Source organism: Nanorana parkeri, unplaced genomic scaffold (genome assembly GCF_000935625.1).
Source record: "Nanorana parkeri isolate BGI_ZX_2015 unplaced genomic scaffold, ASM93562v1 scaffold294, whole genome shotgun sequence".
In the NCBI taxonomy this organism is placed as follows: Eukaryota; Metazoa; Chordata; class Amphibia; order Anura; family Dicroglossidae; genus Nanorana; species Nanorana parkeri.
In genome coordinates, this window is record NW_017306562.1 from 131,665 (window position 1) to 153,862 (window position 22,198).

Genomic DNA, 22,198 nt, shown 5'->3' on the forward strand with positions numbered 1-22,198 from the left:
TTTCCCAAGTAATTTGTAAAAATGGAATTACCTACTCAAATCTGGCCCCCTCCTCACCCTCCTACTATACTTACCTTTTGGCGAATGTTCCTTCCCCTCCGCCAATACGGGTGTACTATCTGTACCGCCCATACTGCCGTCCAGTGCAGCCCTGCGCTATGGATTTTGAATTTCACTTGGAAATTGTGAGCACTCATTGGTCAGTGTGGTCCCCAATGAGAAGCGCTCCTTGGCACGGATAAATATGGTTTTGGTTACAATTATTTTTTGTATCGGGACAAGTAGATTGTCAAAAGGGACAAGTCGACTAGGCCCCGGTTTTAGTTTCCACACCCTGGATATAGTTTCTATAGAAAAAAAACCCCCAAAAAACAGAACAAAACCTTTTTTTTATAAATCATAGCAAAATCTCTGTCCTCTTTTCATGACAACAAAAATATTTGTTTAATAAGAGAGAGAAAAATTGTTCTGCAACTTTGTGTTCAGGTTGGAAAAAAAACATTAATCTAATGGAGAGGTTTCTAATAAAAAAAATAGAGAAGCAAATAAATGATCAATGAAAGAGAACTATGACAGTGTTAACAATAAATACATGTAGTGGAAATACTGTAAAAACCAGGAAGCTAGCTAGACAGCAATACCACTTGTACAGAAATGTAATCTGGGCACATCAGCACCTGGGTCAAGTTAATGCACGCAGTGTGGAAGATATATACAGACCTCAAAGCTACAATACCATAATGCTTTAAACTATGGCAAATGGGATTTAAACTGCAGTTCCACTTAAATAGATGTAAACGAAATCACTAATGTATTCTTTAATACATTAATGTAATTGAAACATTTATTTTCAATATTTGCAGAACGAAATAATACCAGGTGATCCTGCCATGTAAGTCCTTGTTCAGGCACTTTTGTTATGTGTTAGCGATTTGTCCCAGTCTCCCAACTGATCTCCTGCAGAGTTATCATCTCACATTTTGGTGGAGACCACAAGCAGCTGTCCTGACCCTCAATGTGCTGAAATTGTCTACTGCTGTTCAGGCAGCCTGAGGTGGTCACTTCAGATGGCATCTCATTGGGGGGCAGCAGGTGTGTGTGTGTGTGGGGGGCAGCAGAGGGGCAGCCATAGCATCCCAGGTTGCTAAAAGCTCTTAGCAACCTGTGATGCTCTGTCCAGCTTCCCGTCCAGCTCACTGGCAGGGAGCTGAGTCGGACACTCTGGATGGCATCCTGCCAAGCTCCTGGAAACCAGTGACATCAGTGAGCTAGGCTGGAGTGGGAACTTCCTGGAGCTTAAAGTGAACCTGTGCTTTGCCAATGCAGGGAACTTTCCTGCCTCCCTCCTCGGGTGCACATACTCAAATATAAATATTTTCCTCACCACTTTCTGTAGTAGCTGGGGTAGAGAAATAATGGGGGGAACAGATGCAACTAAATCTGACTTTTGATCCTGCAGAATGCTTAGAGTATATCAACCAACATCTATATAAATACATATGTTTTGCCAACATATAGATGAAGACTGATTTTTTTTTTGTGTGCAATTTGCCTATTTTAAAACAAAAGTGGCCCGTGCCGTGTCCTGATATTTAAGGTTACATGGCCAAGTTGGCTACTGCTGTTATCTAATAGGCCATCCTTTTGGATTTAAAGAAAACCCATCAGTACAGGAATGCAAGCTGCCTTTGGCATTTTGTTTTCTGAAGGTGCAAGTTCCAAGGCCGTCATCCAAATCTTTGCCACATTGCTTAGTGAATCCCTGGCCTGGAATAAGCATGCAGCCAGCAAGGTGTCAGTAGATTTGAACTGCCTACTTGTTCCAGGTAAATGACGCTTTGAGTAGTGAAGCAAGAATGAGGATGACAGCCCCAGTTAAGTCAGCATTGGCAGCTCTCATATTTCTGAGATGACAGGATCCCTTTGCCTATTGGAATTGTTCAAAATGGCTCACCCATCACATATTTGTTGATAAACGTGGATCTAACCAGTCTAAGTTCTTGTATACACATGCAGCTCATACACGGTGCCTCTGCTGGCTATAGAAAGTGATACTTTCCAACCGTGAAACATTCAAAAAGCATGCAGAGACAATGGTGTAAGTTCCAAGGAAACTGCACCATGCCTGCAGCTATACATCTGCTTAGAGTTGCTAGTACTTATAACGTATAGAAATAGATATTTATGTATTTACCCCAGAGTTAAACCAAACTGAAGCATTTTGAATAACAAAGCATTGAATCCTTAAAATATGGGAAGTCCTGTCCTGAAGAGTGTGTGATTTGCAGCAATAAAAATATCACATTTTTAATTCATATGGTACATATATTTCTAGGGTTCTAGAATTAAAGTGACACTAAACTCAGGAGTTAAATCTTAAAAATGTATTCAAGTACCTATTAACAAAAATGTATCTTATTTGTGTATCACTCGGCTGCAGATACTCAAATCATCCCAGAATTGGTGCCGACACTGTCCATCCTTCTGGAGGTACTTGTGTGACCCCTGGTCCCTGTGTGTTGTAAAGTAACCACCGCTCCAAGCTCCCATGATAGACTACAATCTCATGTTTACTTTACTAATTTGTATTGAGATTGTAGTCGATCACAGGAGTGAGCTTGGGGCGGGGACTACTTTACAACACACAGGGACCAGGGGTCACACAAGTCCCTCCAGAAGGATGGACAGTGTCGGCACCAATTCTGGGATGATTTGAGTATCTGCAGCCGAGTGATACACAAATAAGATACATTTTTGTTAATAGTTAAGGTACTTGAATGCATATTTAAGATTTACCTCCTGAGTTTAGTGTCACTTTAATTCTAGAACTCTAGAAATACATGTACCATATGAATTAAAAATGTGAGATGTTTTTATTGCTGCAAATCACGCACTCTCCAAGACAGGGTTTTTAAGGATGCAATACTTTGTTATTCAAAATGCTTTAGTTTGGTTTAACTCTGGGGTAAATACATAACTATCTATGTCTATATGTTATGAGGACTGGGCAGCAACTGTAAGCAGATGTATAGCTGCAGGCATGGTGCAGTTTCCTTGGAACTTACACCATTGTCTCTGAATGCTTTTTGAATGTTTCATGGTTGGAAAGCATCGCTTTATTTAGCCAGCAGGAGCATTTTAAAGGTTTAACTCCTGAGTTTAGTGCCAATTTAATTACACCCACATGTTATATCCTATAACACAGGTCTTTAATTAACACCCCATGAACCCCAAGCAATTAGTTAAAGTAGTATTCAACTCTCATACTTGTTTCAATATTGAGTCCAGATCAAATAAATATACATTGACCAGCAAAGAATGTCTTCAAATTTTTGCCCAATCGCTTACATCATAATGATTAACTCTCTCAGGTCCACTTCTCTGAACTTTCTGTCCAGTACAAGATGGCAAGGGAGAGCACAGTCTCCAGAATCTGTCCATTTACTAGCTTGGAGAAGGAAAGAGGGGGGAGCAGGGTGTTATTAACACCCTGCGTGGCTCCATAGTACCCTGCAAGTGAAAGGAGTTACTCTAAGACAGGAAGTCAGGACCAGTGCTCAGGGACCAACTGATTCTGCAGGAAACTAAAACTTTTAAACATCAAGAAGCTGCATCCATTATAAGTGATTTAATTAGCATTTGAAAAAAAAAAAACCTTTGACTTTAATATCACTTTAAATACACAGCTCAAAGACAAACATGTGGAATGTTTTACCCGTTAAGGATTTTAATTCTGTTTAGGCTTGTGTGATCCAAGAAACCTGACAGACAATATAGTCAACTCCTGGACCCCCCTAGACACTACATTGCATTTCAACAATACAGACTGATTCAGGACCTGCCTTAGCTTGTTACGTGTCACCAAAGGAGCAGCAACAATTCTGAGCCATTCCTGTGTTCACCTCTACTTTAAGCACATTCACAGTGTTAGAAATTGTATGAACTACACTATATTTCTGATTTTCGGCATTCCAGACTCCTCCCTGCTATGCAGAGGACTACAGGAGGCTAATATCAAAACAGGTTAAAAAACTTAATTTTATTTTTGACATATATGTTACTTTTTTTCCAATTATTACATAAGTAAATAAAATTATATTTTTAATTTCTGTCTGGAGTTCAGCTTTAAACTAGAGCAAAGTTTGACAGGCCACGGTCTCATCTCTGTGAGTATTTGTACACATATAGGGAGAACAAGAGAAAATGCTGAGCTATCACCTCATAGGATTAATCTCCAGTGTGCTCTGTCTGTATTGTACAGATATGAGTAACATTTCGTCAAAGATTGAGACATTAGCTGCTGTATCAGCAATCATTATTCATTTCTTCAAACCTAGGTGTTTGAGTTTTACATTCACGTGCAGACACAGAAAATGATTACACATAGGTACTGACTGATGGAAAAAGTGGAATGATTTCATTTCATAGAGCTTTGTTAGCAGTTGGAAAAAAAGTGTTCCGTTGTATTTGTCATTGTTATCGAGGTATGTAAAAGTGATAGCCAACAACAGTCTAAAACATTATCTGAAGTACGCACCCTCTATGGCTTTCTCTACAGTTTGTCTACATTATTTGAATTTTCAAATGTTCACTAAAGTGAAAAAAAATTATATATACAGGTGAAACTCGAATAATTCGAATATCGTGCAAAAGTTTAAAGCTATGGAATATCTACCCCATGTCCTTCACATGAGCAGCCTGGCATCTAGCACGGACTAACCATTCCTTATATAACCAAAAACAATATGAATTAAAGGGGTTCTAAACCCTCTGGTTTTTTTTGCTTATATCTACTGCTAGCAAGCAGTAGATATAGGCAAGAAGTGTAAAAAAAAAACCAAAACGCTTGAAATCATTTTAAACTTACCTCGTTATCGCTGCTCGCTCCCGCGTCGAGAATCAGGAACTGCTCGTACGGCCGCAAAGGATCTTGGGGCGGGCGCATGCGCAGTTCCGATTCTCGGCCGGGAGACGAGCAGAGACGCAAGGTAAGTCTATGGACGCGTGCACCCGCATGCAGACACCGCTGGATCGGAGGGACAGAGCAGTCAGTGCTGGATCGGAGTGACGTCGCACCGTTGGAGGGACACATGAAAACATGGGGAAAGAAGAGGAAGATCAGAAAAAGAGACATCATTTAAGGTAAGTGCTAACATTTACATGGGGGGGAGGGAAAACATTTTTTGCCTTTAATATCACTTTAATGTAGAAATTGCTGGTGACAGGTTCTCTAAAGTGGGTATCCAGGAAAAACAATATTTGTAGCTGTAAAATTTAATTTACCTCTCTACCTTTAATTAAAAAAAAAGCAACTTTAGCCACCAATTTCATTTCTCCTAAAACTGATCATTTTAAAGACTGCCAACTGTCAAGGTTGCCAATGTGCTTATTTCAGCTCTCAGCTGTATTTTCAAGCCCTCAAATTGCTGGCATCATAGCTGATCACACATGCAGGACCTTGGCAACTGCAATCGAAATAGAGGCTAAGATGGCACCTTCATTGGCTGTAAGGGAGAAGATGTTGTAGTTCCGCTTTAAGCACCAGGGGCTATCTGCCAGTTGGAATTCCTAGAGTGGAAGCCACCCACTCTTTTCTTATCCAGACTCCTAAACTCAAATGAGACAGAAATCCCTGTTCCAGTCTATCTCACGCTGGAGTTTTTTTTAGCTATGTCAAAAGAAGATACACGTAGCCTACATGCTTTCACAAGGCAAATTATCCATTTGTCTTGAGAAACCGTGTAGGTAACATGTAGAACAGTAGTTGGCTGGATCGTTTTTAACTTTTCCCACTTTATTATGCTGTGAGTGCCCTTGAAGTATCTTCTTTTGGAGTATATTGAAGATAAAAACTGCAAAAAGCGAGCACCAAGACCCGTGCTCACATTACAGTGGGATCTTCTGGGGCAAGCTGTTTTAGCACTAGTCTGTGCCTTCTATTTAAAGAAACAATGGCGAGTGCTCCATCTTTGTGTTTGTGCATACACCTCAGCGCAGGAACGCTCTATAAACCTACCAGGCCTTACCTGTCAGAGGTCTTACCTGTCTATAATGCACACAAATGGAAAGTATTTTGTATTGCTGTGTTTAATGTGTGGTTAAAGAGGGGTTTCAAGCTGAAGGTTTTGGTCACATTAGCCATGATGCTAGCAGGTAATCTACTGTAATCTGCTAATGTGCTGTACAAAAGAGATGGTCTGCATACCTTATGCATGGTTACTGAGCTACTATGGAATTCAGGAGATATTCAGGAAATATTAAACTGAGAAATGGGGGCAGAGATTTAACTGACAAGGAACATTTCTGTTCCCTGGAAGTAGAACAAATGTGAGGGTTTGTGTTTCTCAGGCTGATTAGGAATTAATATGTTTAAAGACTTCTAAAAGTAAATAGCAGGGTTTGTCATGCCATGTGCACTAATGCTCACAGTGATAACTTGGACTTTGTTAAAATTACAACGACAGAGTTTAGGGATTTAAATGACTGGAAAATAATTACACCTGGGTACATACTATACAGGAAAGACAGAGTAGTAAAGGGTTGCCATTCATTTCAAAAAAGCATAAAGGTAACTACTTCAAGAAACAAATTAACTACTTGAAACCCTTTGGGTCTGCCTACAAACCAAACAAAGAGAGGCATCTTCCCTTAGAACTGGGGGAGAATACCAACCCCCAGGACAGTCGGAGGATTATGATAAACTGTTGATTGATGAGATAACTCAAATTACAATGAAGGGAGAGGTTTTAATTATAGTGACTTCAAAAAGCCAGACATAACTGGAGTTTTCAAACTGCTCTTACAAGCAGGAGCAGACATATCCTGGAAGCACTGAAAGGGGTTTTGCTCAAACAGTCACTAAAAAGCCCAAACAGAGAGGGTTATATTCTAGACGTGGTACAGAGATGGAGATCAATTTTATGATATTTAGGTGGGAGAAGATTTGGGTTCTAGAACAAAAACTGGAAAACCATTTCATAAAAACATAACTTTTATCTTTCAAAAGGCCAAAAATTGCTAAATTGGGTAAATTCCCCCCCACCCCCCCAAAAAAAGAAATTAAAACGTTGGAGTAAAACAGCAGGAGTCAGTAATCAGTGGACACAATTACAGTCAGCCACCCTGGAGGCAACTAGATTATATATCAAACAAATTAATATGAGTAATACATGGGCAACAGTCCCATAAAGAGCCAACGAATGCAGAATCTAGAGCAATCAACCCCAGATGAAGGCTAGTTGAGGAAAAGAGGGTGAAAGCAAATACGAATATTGCTACGAGAAAAAAAGGATACCAAGGATCAACCTGGTGTTGCAGAACAGACAGATAAACAGAGAACTGCTACTTGATGGATGGATGAGCCTCAACTAAGGTATATACAAATAAAAACATGTAATCTGTTAACAGTTGGAGGCCTAGCTTGAACACCATTGACCCTTGGGTTCAAGCAGTGCAAAATTAATATTATGCAAGATGTACGTTAATGATAAGTCTCTCAGTAGATGGGAAAGGGTATACCAACTCTCTCAGCAAAAATATATACAGAGAAAGGGAGAGCATCATAAACCGGCATTGAAGTATGTTAGTAGTGTCTAAAGACAGAGTCAGGAGAACCGAAGCAGCCATATAAAAGGGTAGGCAGAAAAAAGGAAAATTTGGAATACATGGGGAAAAGGGCCAGCAGCCATACATGGGCAAAAGGACCCCATTACTATGCACAAACCAATAAACCAATTGAATAGGTTATTAAAAGACTTGTAGATATACACACGTGGACACATTTCTTGGTACCCTTCCACAAAGAAAGAAGAACCCACAATTTTCTCCAAAATATCTTGAAACTGACAAAACTAAATTGTCATCCATCATTGTTTATTCCTTATTTAAATGGGTGGCACAAAGTAACCATTACTTATATAACCAAAACCAACAGGAATTAATGTAGAGATTGGTGTGATTTGTTTGATATGCAGAAGAATGTGCTACAAATCCGTTCCACAGTGTACAATTTAATTCACCTCTCTACCTTTAATAAAAAAAAGCAACTTTAGCCACCAATTTGATTTCTCCCAAAACTGATACTTTTAAAGACTGCCAACTGTCAAGGTTGCCAGTGTGCTTATTTCTGCTCTCAGCTGAACTTTCAAGCCCTCAAATGGCTGGCATCATAGCTGATTACACATGCAGGACCTTGACAACTGCAATCGAAATAGAGGCTAAGATGGCAACTTCCTTGGCTGTAAGGGAGAGGATGTTGTAGTTCTGTTTTAAGCACCTGGGGCAATCTGCCAGTTGGAATTCCTAGAGTGTAAGCCACCCACTCTTTTCTTATCCAGACTTAGCGAGCCTGCTATTGCATTTTGAAATTGGTCAATAGCAGGCTAGCTATTCCTCCCAGCCACTACCTGCTGGTGTTATTAGCCACTACCTCAGCAAGCAGCTGTTATTCCCCAGCTACAGCTATTGAAGTGAAAAGATGACACTAGGGGTCTAATAGACCCCTAATGTCACCTTAAAGAGAACCTGTCATCTCAAATGAGTGAAAAAAAAGAAGCCTTGCCTTAACCTCTCATTTTGTTGCACAACCTAGAGGCAATCATTGCAAATAACTGACTTTGGTAGCTTCTTAGTAAATCTACAAGAATTTTTTTTGAGGATATTGATACATTCATTTTATTATTTTACCATTCACCCCCCCTCCCCTCTACAAGAATTTTGAGGTTGTACTGTGTGGCAGCCTAGAAGGAGACGGGCTCTCTCTCTCCTTTGGTTTAACCACTATACCACCACTATACTTGATTATTTCCTGTGACAGCACAAGTAGTGTGGGTGTATTACCAACTAAGCACAATTCATAAAGACTACAGTATAGTGGTGTCTTTTTTTCAGGAGTTTATTTATAAAGATGACATGGTGATGCTAAATGCAATACACACCGAAGATATGTTTTACTGAGCATCTGGCAGAATCCTATACTGGTCCTGTGGTCGTCCATTAGGGGATGTTTTTAACAAATAGATTGTGAATGAAATGTAATGTAATCATTGCAAATGCTCCTGAGTATATTGCTCCAGTATATTCTGCCAAATGCATAGAGCATAGCCCATCTGAGAATGCTTGTGGTATTGAGAGTATATGTTATAATCTAACAAAAATGTGGACATGTACAATAATACTCATATGGGATAAGGATGATACATCTTGATGTTTACAGGATGATTACTAACACATGACCATGTTTTGTATGGTTTTTTTTTTAAATTACTTATTGATTTTATGAAATCATATTGATTTGTAATAATAAAGATCAATTGCTTTTATATAATAAGGCATTTTGTGTTGGTTGGTATCTGAAAAGTCCGATATTAGTTTTTTGAGATTTGGTTATTATCTGCCAGTTCTGTTTAAAAAAAAAATGACTCAGTGCTAAGATCATCCAAACAGCATCTACTGCCTGTGGCCAACTTTAGGGACCTTTGATATACTCTACATGCTGTTTTCTCTCCCGTCTTTATCATTTTACCACTGCCTCTGCTTAAATGTTTGATTCCTTTACTGTGCCTTGTGTGATTGACTCAAATAATCTTTTTCTTACTTATTAATATCTGTCTGTTTGCCTATCCCCCACCCATAAATCTCACCTCCCTGACTCTTGTTCACGTTTTTTTTGGCCTTTGTATCTGTGATGTCTCTAATGGTTTATTGGGCAGAACTCCCAGGCTGGTTGTAAATGCTGCTATTTTAACCAGTAGGAACTGTGCAGTAAGCTGGGCCTGTCTGAGCCCCACTCTGTTCTCAAGGTGTTACAGCGCTTAGTATTCTGTTGCCATGGAAACTGTCGGCATGTCCCAGATGTGGCGAACTTTGAAGTCCGAGGATGATGGAATCAGCCCAAAAATAACCAAAAAGCAAGAGGGATGGAGAGCATAATAAAAAGAAAAGGAAGGTGGAGGCTTGTTAAGGAGGTATGCCAAGTATCTCTGTTCTCTTCCTGAGTGTAATGTCAGACAGGAAGGGAGAAATGCCTTAGTTATTCTAATTGCAAATTCTTTCTTGATGAAAATATTCTCATCACAAGCGCACCTGTCTGTAAATTATTTTAAATTATTTTGAGTGGTTAGATGTTGAAACTGATTGATGATTGATTCAAGAGCAAGCAAACGTCCTTCTTCCTTTTTTTATTTTGGGAGAACAGTCAAATACAGAGAGCAAAGAAATACCTTTTGAAGGCAGACTGATAGAAGTCATGCACCCTTTGCAATACACAAAACCTTTAAAACACAATAACCAAATAAAATTAATTTATAAACATCTTAGCTATGTCATACCCATGGAAGGGGACTTCTCACTGGTTGATATATATTTCTGAATGTAAGTAAAAGTTATTATACTGTTAAAATTGAGACTGCCCTCTGCAACATATGATGTTATGCCAACTGTTATGGCACATACACAGTTTAATTTCAGTGTTTGATCTGTTGTAAAGAATAGGCTTTGGTGTCACAGTGATGTCCTGAGATGCTGACCAACACAACAAGTCTTTCATGACAAACTCTCCTATAACTTGCTGCAAGCAAACAGCTTAGAGACACACAAGATGGGGAAAACCTTAAACTCAACCTGTCACCAACCCTAAACCATTCAGACAGTATAAAGTGACAACTGTATCTGCCTAGATTACGTGCAAGGAATATGGCATGCCCAAATTACCAGTAGGTTAAGAGATGCGATCATCTGATGTTACAAATGTATCCGCTTTTCCTTTAACCCTTTCGCTGCCAAGCCCTGCATTCCACTTTTGACCTCAGCTGGCCACACTATTTTTGCACTTTTTCACCTTTTTTTTAATTTTATTTTTAACGGCTGCTTTTAGAATTTGTAAAACCCCCCTAGTAAACCATACATTTCCTGAAAGCACAGGGCCAGTAGAATAAAAACATGGTGCTACTAATTTTGTAGGTCTTGCGATAATTGCGCAAATGTTTATCAAATCAATATGAAACCAATTTTAAAAAACACATTCGATAAAAGCACACTAAAATCAGTATCAGTGCACACAAAAAAACACTTTTCCAACTGAATCTAAAAGATAAAAACTGTATTGGGTTAATAAATAAATGTTTGTAAATTTTAAATTGCACATTTTTGCGAAACAGTAAAGAAAAAATGAAGGAACTCAAAACTGTAAATAAGCAACTTATGCTAAAAACTTGTGTTGTGGTAACGCCTGATCTGCAGCGCCATTTGTGTGCTGTGTTGTGATAAAACTGTGATAGACATACATTTAATCGCAAAACAGTGTATTATAATGCACGTCAATGCGTCGCAACTATCAATCAAGCACTGCAATGTGTTCTACAATGCACTGCAGTGCATGTTGTACACCACAATATAGTGCACACTGTTGCACGTGTGTGTGTTTTTTATTTCTTTTTTTAACTATTTATTTTTATTTTTCATTTTACATTTTCATTACATTTTTTTTATAATGTTGGGGGGCTTCAGGGAATTATCAGAGGTCTAAACAGACCACTGACATTGCCTTTTGGAAATAGAAAAAGAGATTGAGTCTTCAACCTCTTTTTTTCTCGCAACCTCAGCACTGAATGAACAGGAGCTCTCAGTAAGGAGGCTTCCTATTCAATCAAAGACATAGAGGAGACATAGTACAGAGGCTTCCTGTCCATTCATAACTGGGGAGAGTACTGAGTGCTCCTCCATTCATAAACTGAACACATAATGAGCGTACTATGTCCCCAATTTATGAATGAACAGGTAGTGATGTAAGCACTTCCTGTTCTTTCATAATTGGGGACATAGCTTACTATGTGCTCAGTTATTTTCAAACACCAGTAATCAGCACTAATCACGGGTGTTTGTTCTGCACACGGAAGGATCAGCAAGTATTTAACATATTTGCTGATCCTACGCTCGGCATCCTGAAGTATTGGGAATTTACAATACTTTGCACAATTAGATGCCCTCTTCTCTTTTATGGGGCAATTGAAGCTAAAAATGGCTACAACGGTCTCTCCTAGCCAGTGGCCTGGCACTGCCTGACTTCCACAAATAATTCCTGGAAGGCAACTGATCCCCGCACATAACTAGATGACCCTAGACAAAACAAATTCAGCAATTGTGCTGGAGTGGCCACATTGCTATCATATGAAACACTGCAAAACACCTTATAGAAGTGATCTAGGACCCCATACCTTGTTACAGCTTCTATGAAATCTACAATTAAAGCACGGTCAGTAGTCAGGGCATCAAGGCCTGACACCAAGATAGAATGGTCCCCTTACACTTTATTATGGAAGAACCCACAACTTCACTACTTTGACTCCATCCCAGATTAATCTATATGGACCTCCAAGGGAGTGAAAACTCTTGCTCCTATAATGAACGGTAACTCCATCAAACCCTTCAATTAGGGATTCCCTTTCACTGGTATCAGTATGCCGCAATACTAAGCACCGATACCAGCACTTTTTTTGAAAGGGAAGCACCTGCCTGAGGTCCCACGCTTGCTGGGGACCTCAGCAGTCTACCTATAAACCACTTGGCGCCTGTTTACAGCACCAATATAGTCTATATACCTATCGCAGTCAGAACCACTGTTCCATTGATCCAAAGTGAGTGTTGCAGCTGTCGAAGGATGGCAACGCCTTAAAGTGCCATTAAAGTCAAATTTGTTTTTCCCTTCCCCCATGTTAATGTCAGCACTTACCTTAAATCATGTCTCTTATTCTGATCTTCTTCTTCTTTCCTGATGTCTTCATCTGTCCCTCCAGCGGTGCGGCGGCCCTCCGATCCAGCGCTGACTGCTCTGTCTCTTCGATTCAGCGGTGTCTGCATGCGTCTGCATGCGTCCATACACTTACCTTGCGTCTCTCCTCGTCTGCCGGCCGAGAATCCGAACTGCGCATGCGCCCGCGCCAAGATGCTTTGCGGGCGCCCAAACAGTTTTGTTTTCTCGGGCGGGAGCGCGCAAAGAAAAAAAAGGTAAGTTTAAACCGCTGTTTTAGCGTTTAGTTTTCTTAAAAAACTGTTTGCCTATATCTACTGCTTGATAGCAGTAGATATAGGCAAAAAATCGGGAGGGTTTAGAACCCCTTTAATACATAGATAGAAGAATAGACACCGACACTCACATAAGCAAATCAAGTATGTCTATTAACATACATACTGCATAGCAAAATAAACTCAGTACACACTGAGTGTATTTTGGTATGCAGCATGTACGTTAATAAAGAGACATACTTGATTTGCTCATTGGAGCGCCAGTGTCCATTCTTCTATCTATGTTTACAGCACAGGCCGCGCATCTCCTTCTCCTTCTTGTGGAACCACACTGCCCGCACCCGCCCATGAGAGCATCCGGACCCTGCACAGCCCACCCGAGACCCAGGAGACATTAGGCCGCCACCCCAGAGCAACGCAGAGTATGTAGCTTCATATTATTCTGCAATGCTGTATAATGTATTGCTGTGATTTATAGTCCTCTATAGCTCATGGTATTATTCTGCATTGCTGTATATTGAATTGCTTTAAAAACAAAAATGTGCAAAAACTCACAGAAACAAATTGCGCGATAAACGCGCAAAAATGCACAAAACTGACAATACCTAGTGTGAACCAGGCCTGAATGTGGCAAAGGTTGGAAAAAGGATAAGTTATGTGTGTTTTAGTAAAGCACAGAAATGTGACAGTTTTAGCTAGCAGAAGTTTTAGTAATGTCTCTCTCTGCAGCTATGAATTTCCTTAAGCTAATTTGTATAATCTGTACCATTACAATCACCAAACCTAGATTCCAGTGAATGTAGGGCTGCAAGTCCCAGCACTCAACATTTGTTCACGTCCCAGCACTAATATTTCTTGTCTGCTGGACTACAAGTCCCAGCATTGTGTTCCTTTTTGCTTACTTCACAAGAAAATTCTCTTTTCATTGGCAGGCAGCATTGTATGCATGGACCACACTAAAGGAGAAAGAGCATGCTGTCACTTTTCTAAAGAGTACTTCACCAGCTTATCAGCTGTCTTCCCTCAACAAATGCTTCAGCAATTTCACTTGATAATTTAACTAATTACATAATAGCTTGATTAAAAAAAAGGTGGGCTTGTAACTGTTTTATGGCAGCCAAATATCTAGACTGTTACAAAAGGAGAAAAAAAAACAACAAAAAAACCTAAAATGACAGTAGCTCTAAGGCCTTGTTCACACCAAATGCAGATCTGCATGAGTTTCTGCACACGCAGTGCAGTAGGTGTGCCGCGTTGTGATGTGTTCCGGCCCGCTTTTGGTTAAAAAAAATAATATATATATTTTTTTAGTTTAACATGGGCTTTCAGTGCGTTCCAGGCGTTTGCATGTGTTTTTGATGCGTTTCAGAGCAGGTAAAATAGGGCTTGCTGCAGTTTTTTCACCTGCTCTAGACCTGCACACTGCGATGTGAATTTAAAAAGTAATGTTTACAATGTTTTTAAAAGGCTAAAAATGCAAAATGTACAGACACACAGAGCACAAACCTTAAAAAAAAAAAAAACACTTGACTACGATGCAGGTGTCTACAAATTAATGTACATTCAGCATGCATTTTCAAAGAGCCAGGGAACATGTGCTTCCATTAAAACAACAGGAGAGGGGGAAAAAAGTAACGCAGCTGTAATTTTATTAAGTGAACTGGCTACCTGACTCCTGGCATCTGTCCAGCTTTCCCAAGATGGTATAATTATATGCCTTATAAGCTAACCAAGTACAGGAAGAGCTGTAGCAGCAGTTTAGACCGTTCAAGATGGACAAAGACAGAGGACAGTTGGCAGCAGATGGATGAAAGCCAAGTTTATTGTTATGTAACACATGCTGTACGTTTGTGATAGATCTTACCCATGGGGGCAAGTAATGAAGAGGAATAGTCAAGAGAAGTGAAGCTGCATTCCTGCATCTGACATATCGATCACCTCACTGAATCAAAGTTATTGACCCAAAAGATGTTCTCTGTCCTGAGACAGGAAAACATGTGCACCATTCCATGACTACAGAAGAGGGCAGTGCAGAGCTCAGGTAGACTGTCATTAATCCTAACAATTAAGCAGTGCAATGCAAATAATTGAAAGGAGAAAGATTACCACAGAACAGTAAATTACATTCTGCATAAACAGCAAGACAAGATAATGGAGTGGTTAGTGTTGTACAGTTCAGTGTTCCTGCAATGTACCATATTAATACTTATTCAAACTTATCCTAGATAATATGATTTTGTTTTCCGTATTTTCCCATAAAGCTAAACTACAGGCACAAAATACATATACAGTACCGTGCAAAGTAGGCAGGTGTATAAAAATGCTGTAAAGTAAGAATGCTTTCAGAAATAAATGTTAGTAATTTATTTTAATCAATTAACAAAATGGAAAGTAAATGAACAGAAGAGAAATCTAAATCAAATCAATATTTGGGGGGACCACCCCTTGTCTTCAAAACAGCATCAATTCTAGGTACACTTGCACACAGTTTTTGAAGAAACTCGGCAGGTAGGTTGTTCCAAACATCTTTGAGAACTAACCACAGATCTTCTGTAGATGTAGGCTGCCTCAAATCCTTCTGTCTCTTTATGTAATCCCAGACAGACTCATGATGTTGAGGTAAGGGCTCTGTGGGCCCAAACCATCACTTCCAGGACTCCTTCTTTTTCTTTACTTCAGATAGTTCTTAATGACATTGGCTGTATGTTTGAGGTCATTGTCCTGCTGCAGAATAAAATTGGGGACAAGCACATGCCTCCCTGAATCCTATTTTCTTTCTTTCCATTAAGGGACACAGGAAGTCTAACCTTCAAGACAAAGAAAAGCAGTCCAACTGAGGGTAAGCAACACAGCAAACAAATGTTAACATCCCAAAAAAGCAAAAGATATGTGGATTGCTTTCAGCTCAAAGAGCTGTCTGAATGACCTTATGCCTGATGCTGGCATCAGATGAGGCTGAACTACCCACCTGGTAAGACTTAGAAAATGTGTAAACAGAAGGTCAAATGACAGTCATGCAAACTGCCGAACAGCCCAAGATGTGCTCACAGATCTAATAGACTGTGTCTTAATAGGAAAGGGTAGAACCCAATCATTAAAAAGTTGGAATGATGGTTGATCTGAGCCACCAAGAGATGGTGTAACAAAAAGCACGTACAGCTTTATGGGGTCCAACCTGGGGTGAAAAAAAGGGAATCCATCTTTCTGAAAGAAGCAATGGCAACACATAGCAACAGCCCACATCCAGGTAATAGAGGGAAATTTTCTTTTAGCGAACTGAAGCAGGACAGAGAGAAGAAGGAACAATGTCCTCTTTGAGGCCAAAGGCAGAAACTATCTTAGGCAAGAAGAGAGTCCTGTCACTCACAAAGGAGGTTGGCTGCAAGGAATACCACCTTCTGTACGAGAATATAGAAAGGAATGTCTCTAATGGGTTCAAACGGTGGTCTCTGAAGTGCAAAGAGAGCCAGATTTCGATCACGCAAAGAATAGGAATAAACAGGTGGAGCTACATGAGCGACAAGCTCTTTATCAAGGAGTGAAAGGCCAATGGTCTGTGAAACAAAACTGAAAGGGCAGAAACCTAACTCTTGAAAATGCTGAAGGACAAATGCTGGCCCAGACCAAGCTGAAAGGAGTAGATGATTCGTCCCATGGAGAAACTACTAGTGTGTAAGCTCCGAGACCCAAACCAAGTGCAGTATGCCTTTGCCATTTTGCTATTAGCATTGTAAGAAACAGATTTAGAGATGCCCCTGTCTCTCAAAACCTGGGCTTCAACAGCCATGCTGTTAAAGAAATAGCTACCATGAAGCAGGATGGTAAATTGGTCCTTTTGACAGAAGATACTCTGTGTGCTCTGCAAGATTGTATCAACCAGGATCCTGGGTCCTGCAAAAAAGAGGAAGAAGCTTCAGGGGAGGATAGACATAAAATCAAGGTGTACTGATCCCAAGGATCCAACTGAGCATCCACTGTTCCCTGTACCTGGAGACAAGCCTTTCCAATTTGTTGGTGATCCTGAAGTGGAAGGGGGTCCACATCTGGCATTCCCCACTAGCGACACAGGGCTGGAATACCGCCAAGTGTAGGGATCACTCCCCCAGGTTCACTGCGGAAGTCTGGCTGTCAATTGCCTGGAATATGCACAAAGGACAAGGCCAGAACATGACAATCTGCCCAGGACAGGATCTGATCTGTGAATACTTCTGGTACCTCCCTGATGGTTGATGTATGCTACCACTGTGGCAGTGTCTGACTGGATCCGATAACCTTACAGCAGAATGGTCCAAAGCTGCAGAGACATTTAAATTGCCCAAAGCTCCAGAACGTCAGGAGGAGAGACTCCTCCTTTGAACAGGTCCCCTACACTGACAGGGTGTCCAGGACTTCTCCCCAGCTGAACGTGCTGACATGCATTGTGAAAATCCTCCAAAAGACGGGAAGGAAAATGTTCCCAATTCCAGAGAAAGATTTCTAAGCCAAACGACAGCCTGGATCCTTACTACCAAACAAATAGGTCTGTTGAGGGACCTGATTGACTTGTCCCATGATGACAGAACGCTGCCTGGAGTGAAACTGGACAAATGGAACTGTCTTGAAGGAGGCTACTATCAGGTCTAAGACTCTCATGCAAAAGAGTTAGATGAATCCTGGACCAGGGAGCTTGATTCTGAGAACGGAGAGTATGAAGATTCTCTTTTGCAAGAAATAGTTTGGCCTGAGTTGTGTCCAGAACTAGACCCAGATACTCCAAAAGAGTGTCTGCACTCCTGCAGGCAGACTGGGAACCAGGCTTGGAAAGTCTCTACAAGATAGTTGAGAAAGTGAAGAAATGCCAGCAGTAGCATCCTTGATGATGGTTAAAGGAGTCTGTCCAAAAAAACATTTCTTAAAGAACATGCGGATCAAACGCCTCTAACACAAGGGCTACACAGCCCAGCACTTCAACCAAAGTGCCCTATGCATATGTACCGACATGAGACCCATGCAAGAGATGAGATGGGAATCTTAGACTGATTAGACTGTCACAACTGACATTGAAATGTACAGCCAGACTCCACATGTTCAACAATAAAGTACATTGCAGTAGTGAACTTTGTGGAATTCTGGCCAGTCAGGTTTGACAAAGTAAAGTCACGGCCAGCATGGAGTAAATGGCAGGGCCTGCCAGCAAGAACAAAGCACTAGAAAGCGCCCTCAGCCACTTTGGTTGGGTTCTTAAAAAGTACCTTACATCATTTGGGGGAGAGTAAGCTTTTATAGGGAGGCACCAAGCCAGTGCTCATGGCCATCATGCTGTGCTACCTAGGAGGAGGTGGGCTCTCTCTACTAAGGTCTAACGCTACGCCACTATGGAATGATAGCAATGAGAGCTGTATGGGGATCGTCTATTTATGGCAGTATGTGCAGGGTGATGCCTTTCCAACACTGTCAAGGGAGTGTTGATGGGGGCATGTATAGATTTGTTATGTTTTTTTTTAAATTATGTGTACATTAGTACAGCCAGGTTTTATGGCTGATGAATATTATATATATATATATATATATACCTATTTACCAACAGGTTTGGATGCCATACTTTATCATCTCCTGAGACAGTACATCTCCTTTGAGTGTGTAACAAACAAGCATTAATCTTAAAGGTATGAGCCATAACCCATATATAATGGCTTTGATATTATTATGGAAAATGCTGGACTATTGGGCAAATATTATAGGTTTAAGTTGGCAAACCTAGTTATGCTGGACTATATCTTATGTCTTATGGCATAATCATGCAGTCTCCTTTTTTTCACCTGTAAGGATGGCAGGGTGACTTCAAATGTAATACACATGCAACGTGTTCATGGCATCATTTCCATTCTATGAATAGAAGTGATATTAAATGGATATAATGATACTAATAGTGGCCAATAACATATTTAATCATTAGAGATTTTTACTGAGCACCTGGCGGATTCCTTTGTTGGCCCTGTGGTCGCCCATCCGGGGATGTTTTAACAGACAAGTTGTGAATGAATTGATGTAGGCCCACCACATGTAATCATCACGAGTAAGCAATCTTTAATAATACAACAATTTGTAACTATATATGTATAGGATCATGATGATGATGGATATAATTATTGTGATCACCTTGTATAGAATGTTGTAATAAGATGCATCTTGTATTTGATCCTGGATGCTTCTGATGAAGTGGTGTATTCCGCGAAACGCATAAAGCATATCCCGTCTGACAATATTTGTGGTATTTAGTTTATGCGTTAATAATACAAGAAATATTTGGATATTTGTTAAAACACTCATATGGGATAAGGGTGATACATGTTGATGTGCATAGGATGAACAATGGACATTGCGATATACATGTTTTTTAATGCCTATTGATTTTATGGGAGGATATTGGTTTGAAAAAATGAAGATCCGTTTTTTTAAAATATAAAAAGGCATCTTGTGTGAGATGGTGCCTTAAAAGCCCGGCATTAGTTTTTGGGGATATGGTTATTAATGATTTTTGTGGATGTGGTACCCCTCAACATCCCCTGATTGGTATACAATAGACTAAATCACCTGTGCTCTGAACAGTGTATATATTTTACATTGTAACTGTCCTGTGTGCTATTTCAGTGGTTCTCAAAGTTTCATAGTCCAGGGACCTCTTAAGCAAGCCACACAGTCAACTAATGTCCCTCCTTCCCCTAATCTGTGCTGCTGTACAGGGGGATTACAAGAGGCTGAAGTCAAGTCAAATACAGGTATTTATACTAGTTACATTTTAAATGCAGGTAATGTAATGATTTCTAATAAACACAACTGCATTCATTGATGTATTTATTAATATTAGCTCAACTTCAATATTTTGATGTTTACGGGGCAAGATCTCTATAAAGCAGACCATTACCTAGGGTTGCATGGCCCAAACCCAAATGCCCACACACCATGCTTTTGACTGTAACACATTCTCACTTATTGAATGTTCTAGCATGCCTCCCTACCCATGCATACCATCTGGTTGGTCTTCTTTGAAGTTACTGCTGCATTCTCTGTCCAGTTTTTTTGGTAGCATTGTGCACTGTATACTTAAGTCTGTACACCTGGAACCTACTTTTGAATCTCTCTATGAGCTTATTTGTTTCTGGTTGTATCAGTAGAGTTTGATTCTGTCTCTGCAAAACTTTTTGGTTTTATGAACGTGGTACTGATTCACTGATTCCATCTTTGCATCATTATGGTAATGTGAACCTGGATTTGACCTGATAGTAATTAGTCAAATTCAAATGCACTTGTTCTGATATGTTGAAGATGTTTGACCTCTAATTCAAGTGGCCTTACTCAGTTGTATAGAGTGCCAGGAACATACCTCAACCTTTATACTAACATGGGAACAAATTAATTTTAATCCAGTCACCATGGTTTCATGAAATGCGTCAAGGCAGATGTTGATTGTCCAAGAACACAACAGAATATGTAGAAGTTTTGAAAACTTTTGTTTTATTTCATTACTATAGGTCATGAACAGGTGTTCACTGTTTGAGTTACATAACTGAAGGCGTGAATTTCTGGAAGATTGCCAGAATAAATAATTTACAACGGTATTATATGTTGCTTACAGGAGGTACCAAAGCCCAAAGATGGTTGTTCCAATTTGAAGAAGATGATCTCTTTCACACCTCTTATGAAACAGTTGCCCGCTCTGTCCAAAATGACGCATTTTATGGCACTACAGTGATTAGCTTAAAGTAATTCAGCCTGCTGACCACAGTTGGAAGATCCGCTTCTTTCTTTCATTTTCAAATCTTAACCTGAAGAAACTGAAAAGAAAAGCTGATTGGTTGCCCTGGGCTACTGCTTCAGATTTTGTCTGCTCCAGTTTTGATAAATTCCCCCTTTGTGTTCACCAATATTTTCTCCTTAATGATAATTTGGCACCACCTCCCCTCTCTTCAGTCAAACTAGCATTATAATAACCTAGTCTCTAACAGCACAATTTTCTCACCTAAGCTCTCAGCTCTGCATGCCCCATAATGTACATTACTAAACAACAATGAACCCTCTTTTTTGACTGGACAGGTCAGTAGACTTTGATACTCAGGTAGCAAGTCCCTAAAACCGTTTATTAAACTCACAAGTGTCCAATTTATGTAGACTGGACCTATAAAATGTTTACTGTGAGTTTGTTTTTGTGAAACAACTGTGCTAAATATACCACACTCTCTCTTTAACGAGACCTTTTCTTTTGTTTGGGTCATAAAATGCATACAATACGGAACTACTACAGCAATAGCAAGCAGGTTTATAATTGTGATCACTTAGCCTGCAGTATTTCTAGAACTGTTACCCTACATTTCACCGGTGAACAACTGAATTGTGGACAGAGACATAAACTTACTGAGGCAGCTGTGCCCATAATGTACCAAGAAGTCAGCTCCTAGCGCCCGTGCAGTGTAATCATCCACGCAGCACGCTCCGTATGTCACATCTCCCATCACCACGGTCTCTGCTGATGTAAATCTAAAGGCAAGAAACAGGGACATGAAACCAGCAGGGAATATTCATTGCTGACTTAAGAACACATGATAAATGATGTGTATTATAAGGCCATATACACTTTCCAAACTCCCATTGCAATTTAAATAGCAAAAGCATAAACAGCATAAAACTGTAAAAAGTATGCAAGTTCATTACAATTGCCAGGCTGACATGGTGTCAACGAAAAAGAAAACAAGTATTAAAGAAGAACTCCGGAAAACAAAAAAACATAACCATTGAAGTGGGGCTACTTCCACACTGCAAGGGTTAAGTGCTTGTTTTGGTCGAGGTGCAAAAATAACAAAGTTATACTCAACCGAACCTTGCAGCCAGCTGGCCGTTAGAGCACACCCTCCAGTGATGGAGTGTCCCTCGGCATTCTCACGTACAATACTCAGTGTATTGGACTTGATGACTCACAGGACCTTAGGTGGAGTGGAGGGGGAGGGAGGCTAGAAGGACTGGTCTAACAGCCAGCCAGCTGCAAGGATCAAGTGGGTATAACTTTTTCATTTTCGCACCGAAAACGAGCACTTAACCCCTGTAGTGCGAGGTTAGCCCTACTGCAGTATGTGCTTTTTTCGTGCATTTGCCAAGGCCTGATGAAGGGGGGGGGGGGGGGGGGGCCTTTTACACCCCACAAACG

At 40.2% G+C, this 22,198-nt stretch overlaps 1 protein-coding gene across 1 annotated transcript in view; it reads right to left on the bottom strand.

The window, feature by feature from the left end:
* Positions 1-22,198, bottom strand: part of DPH1 (diphthamide biosynthesis 1) — a 230,786-nt gene that overhangs the window by 88,993 nt on the left and 119,595 nt on the right. Inside the window, exon 4 of the mRNA XM_018557659.1 lies at positions 21,413-21,534. Coding sequence (XP_018413161.1) covers positions 21,413-21,534 — 122 coding nt within the window. The remainder of the gene's footprint in view (positions 1-21,412; positions 21,535-22,198) is intronic.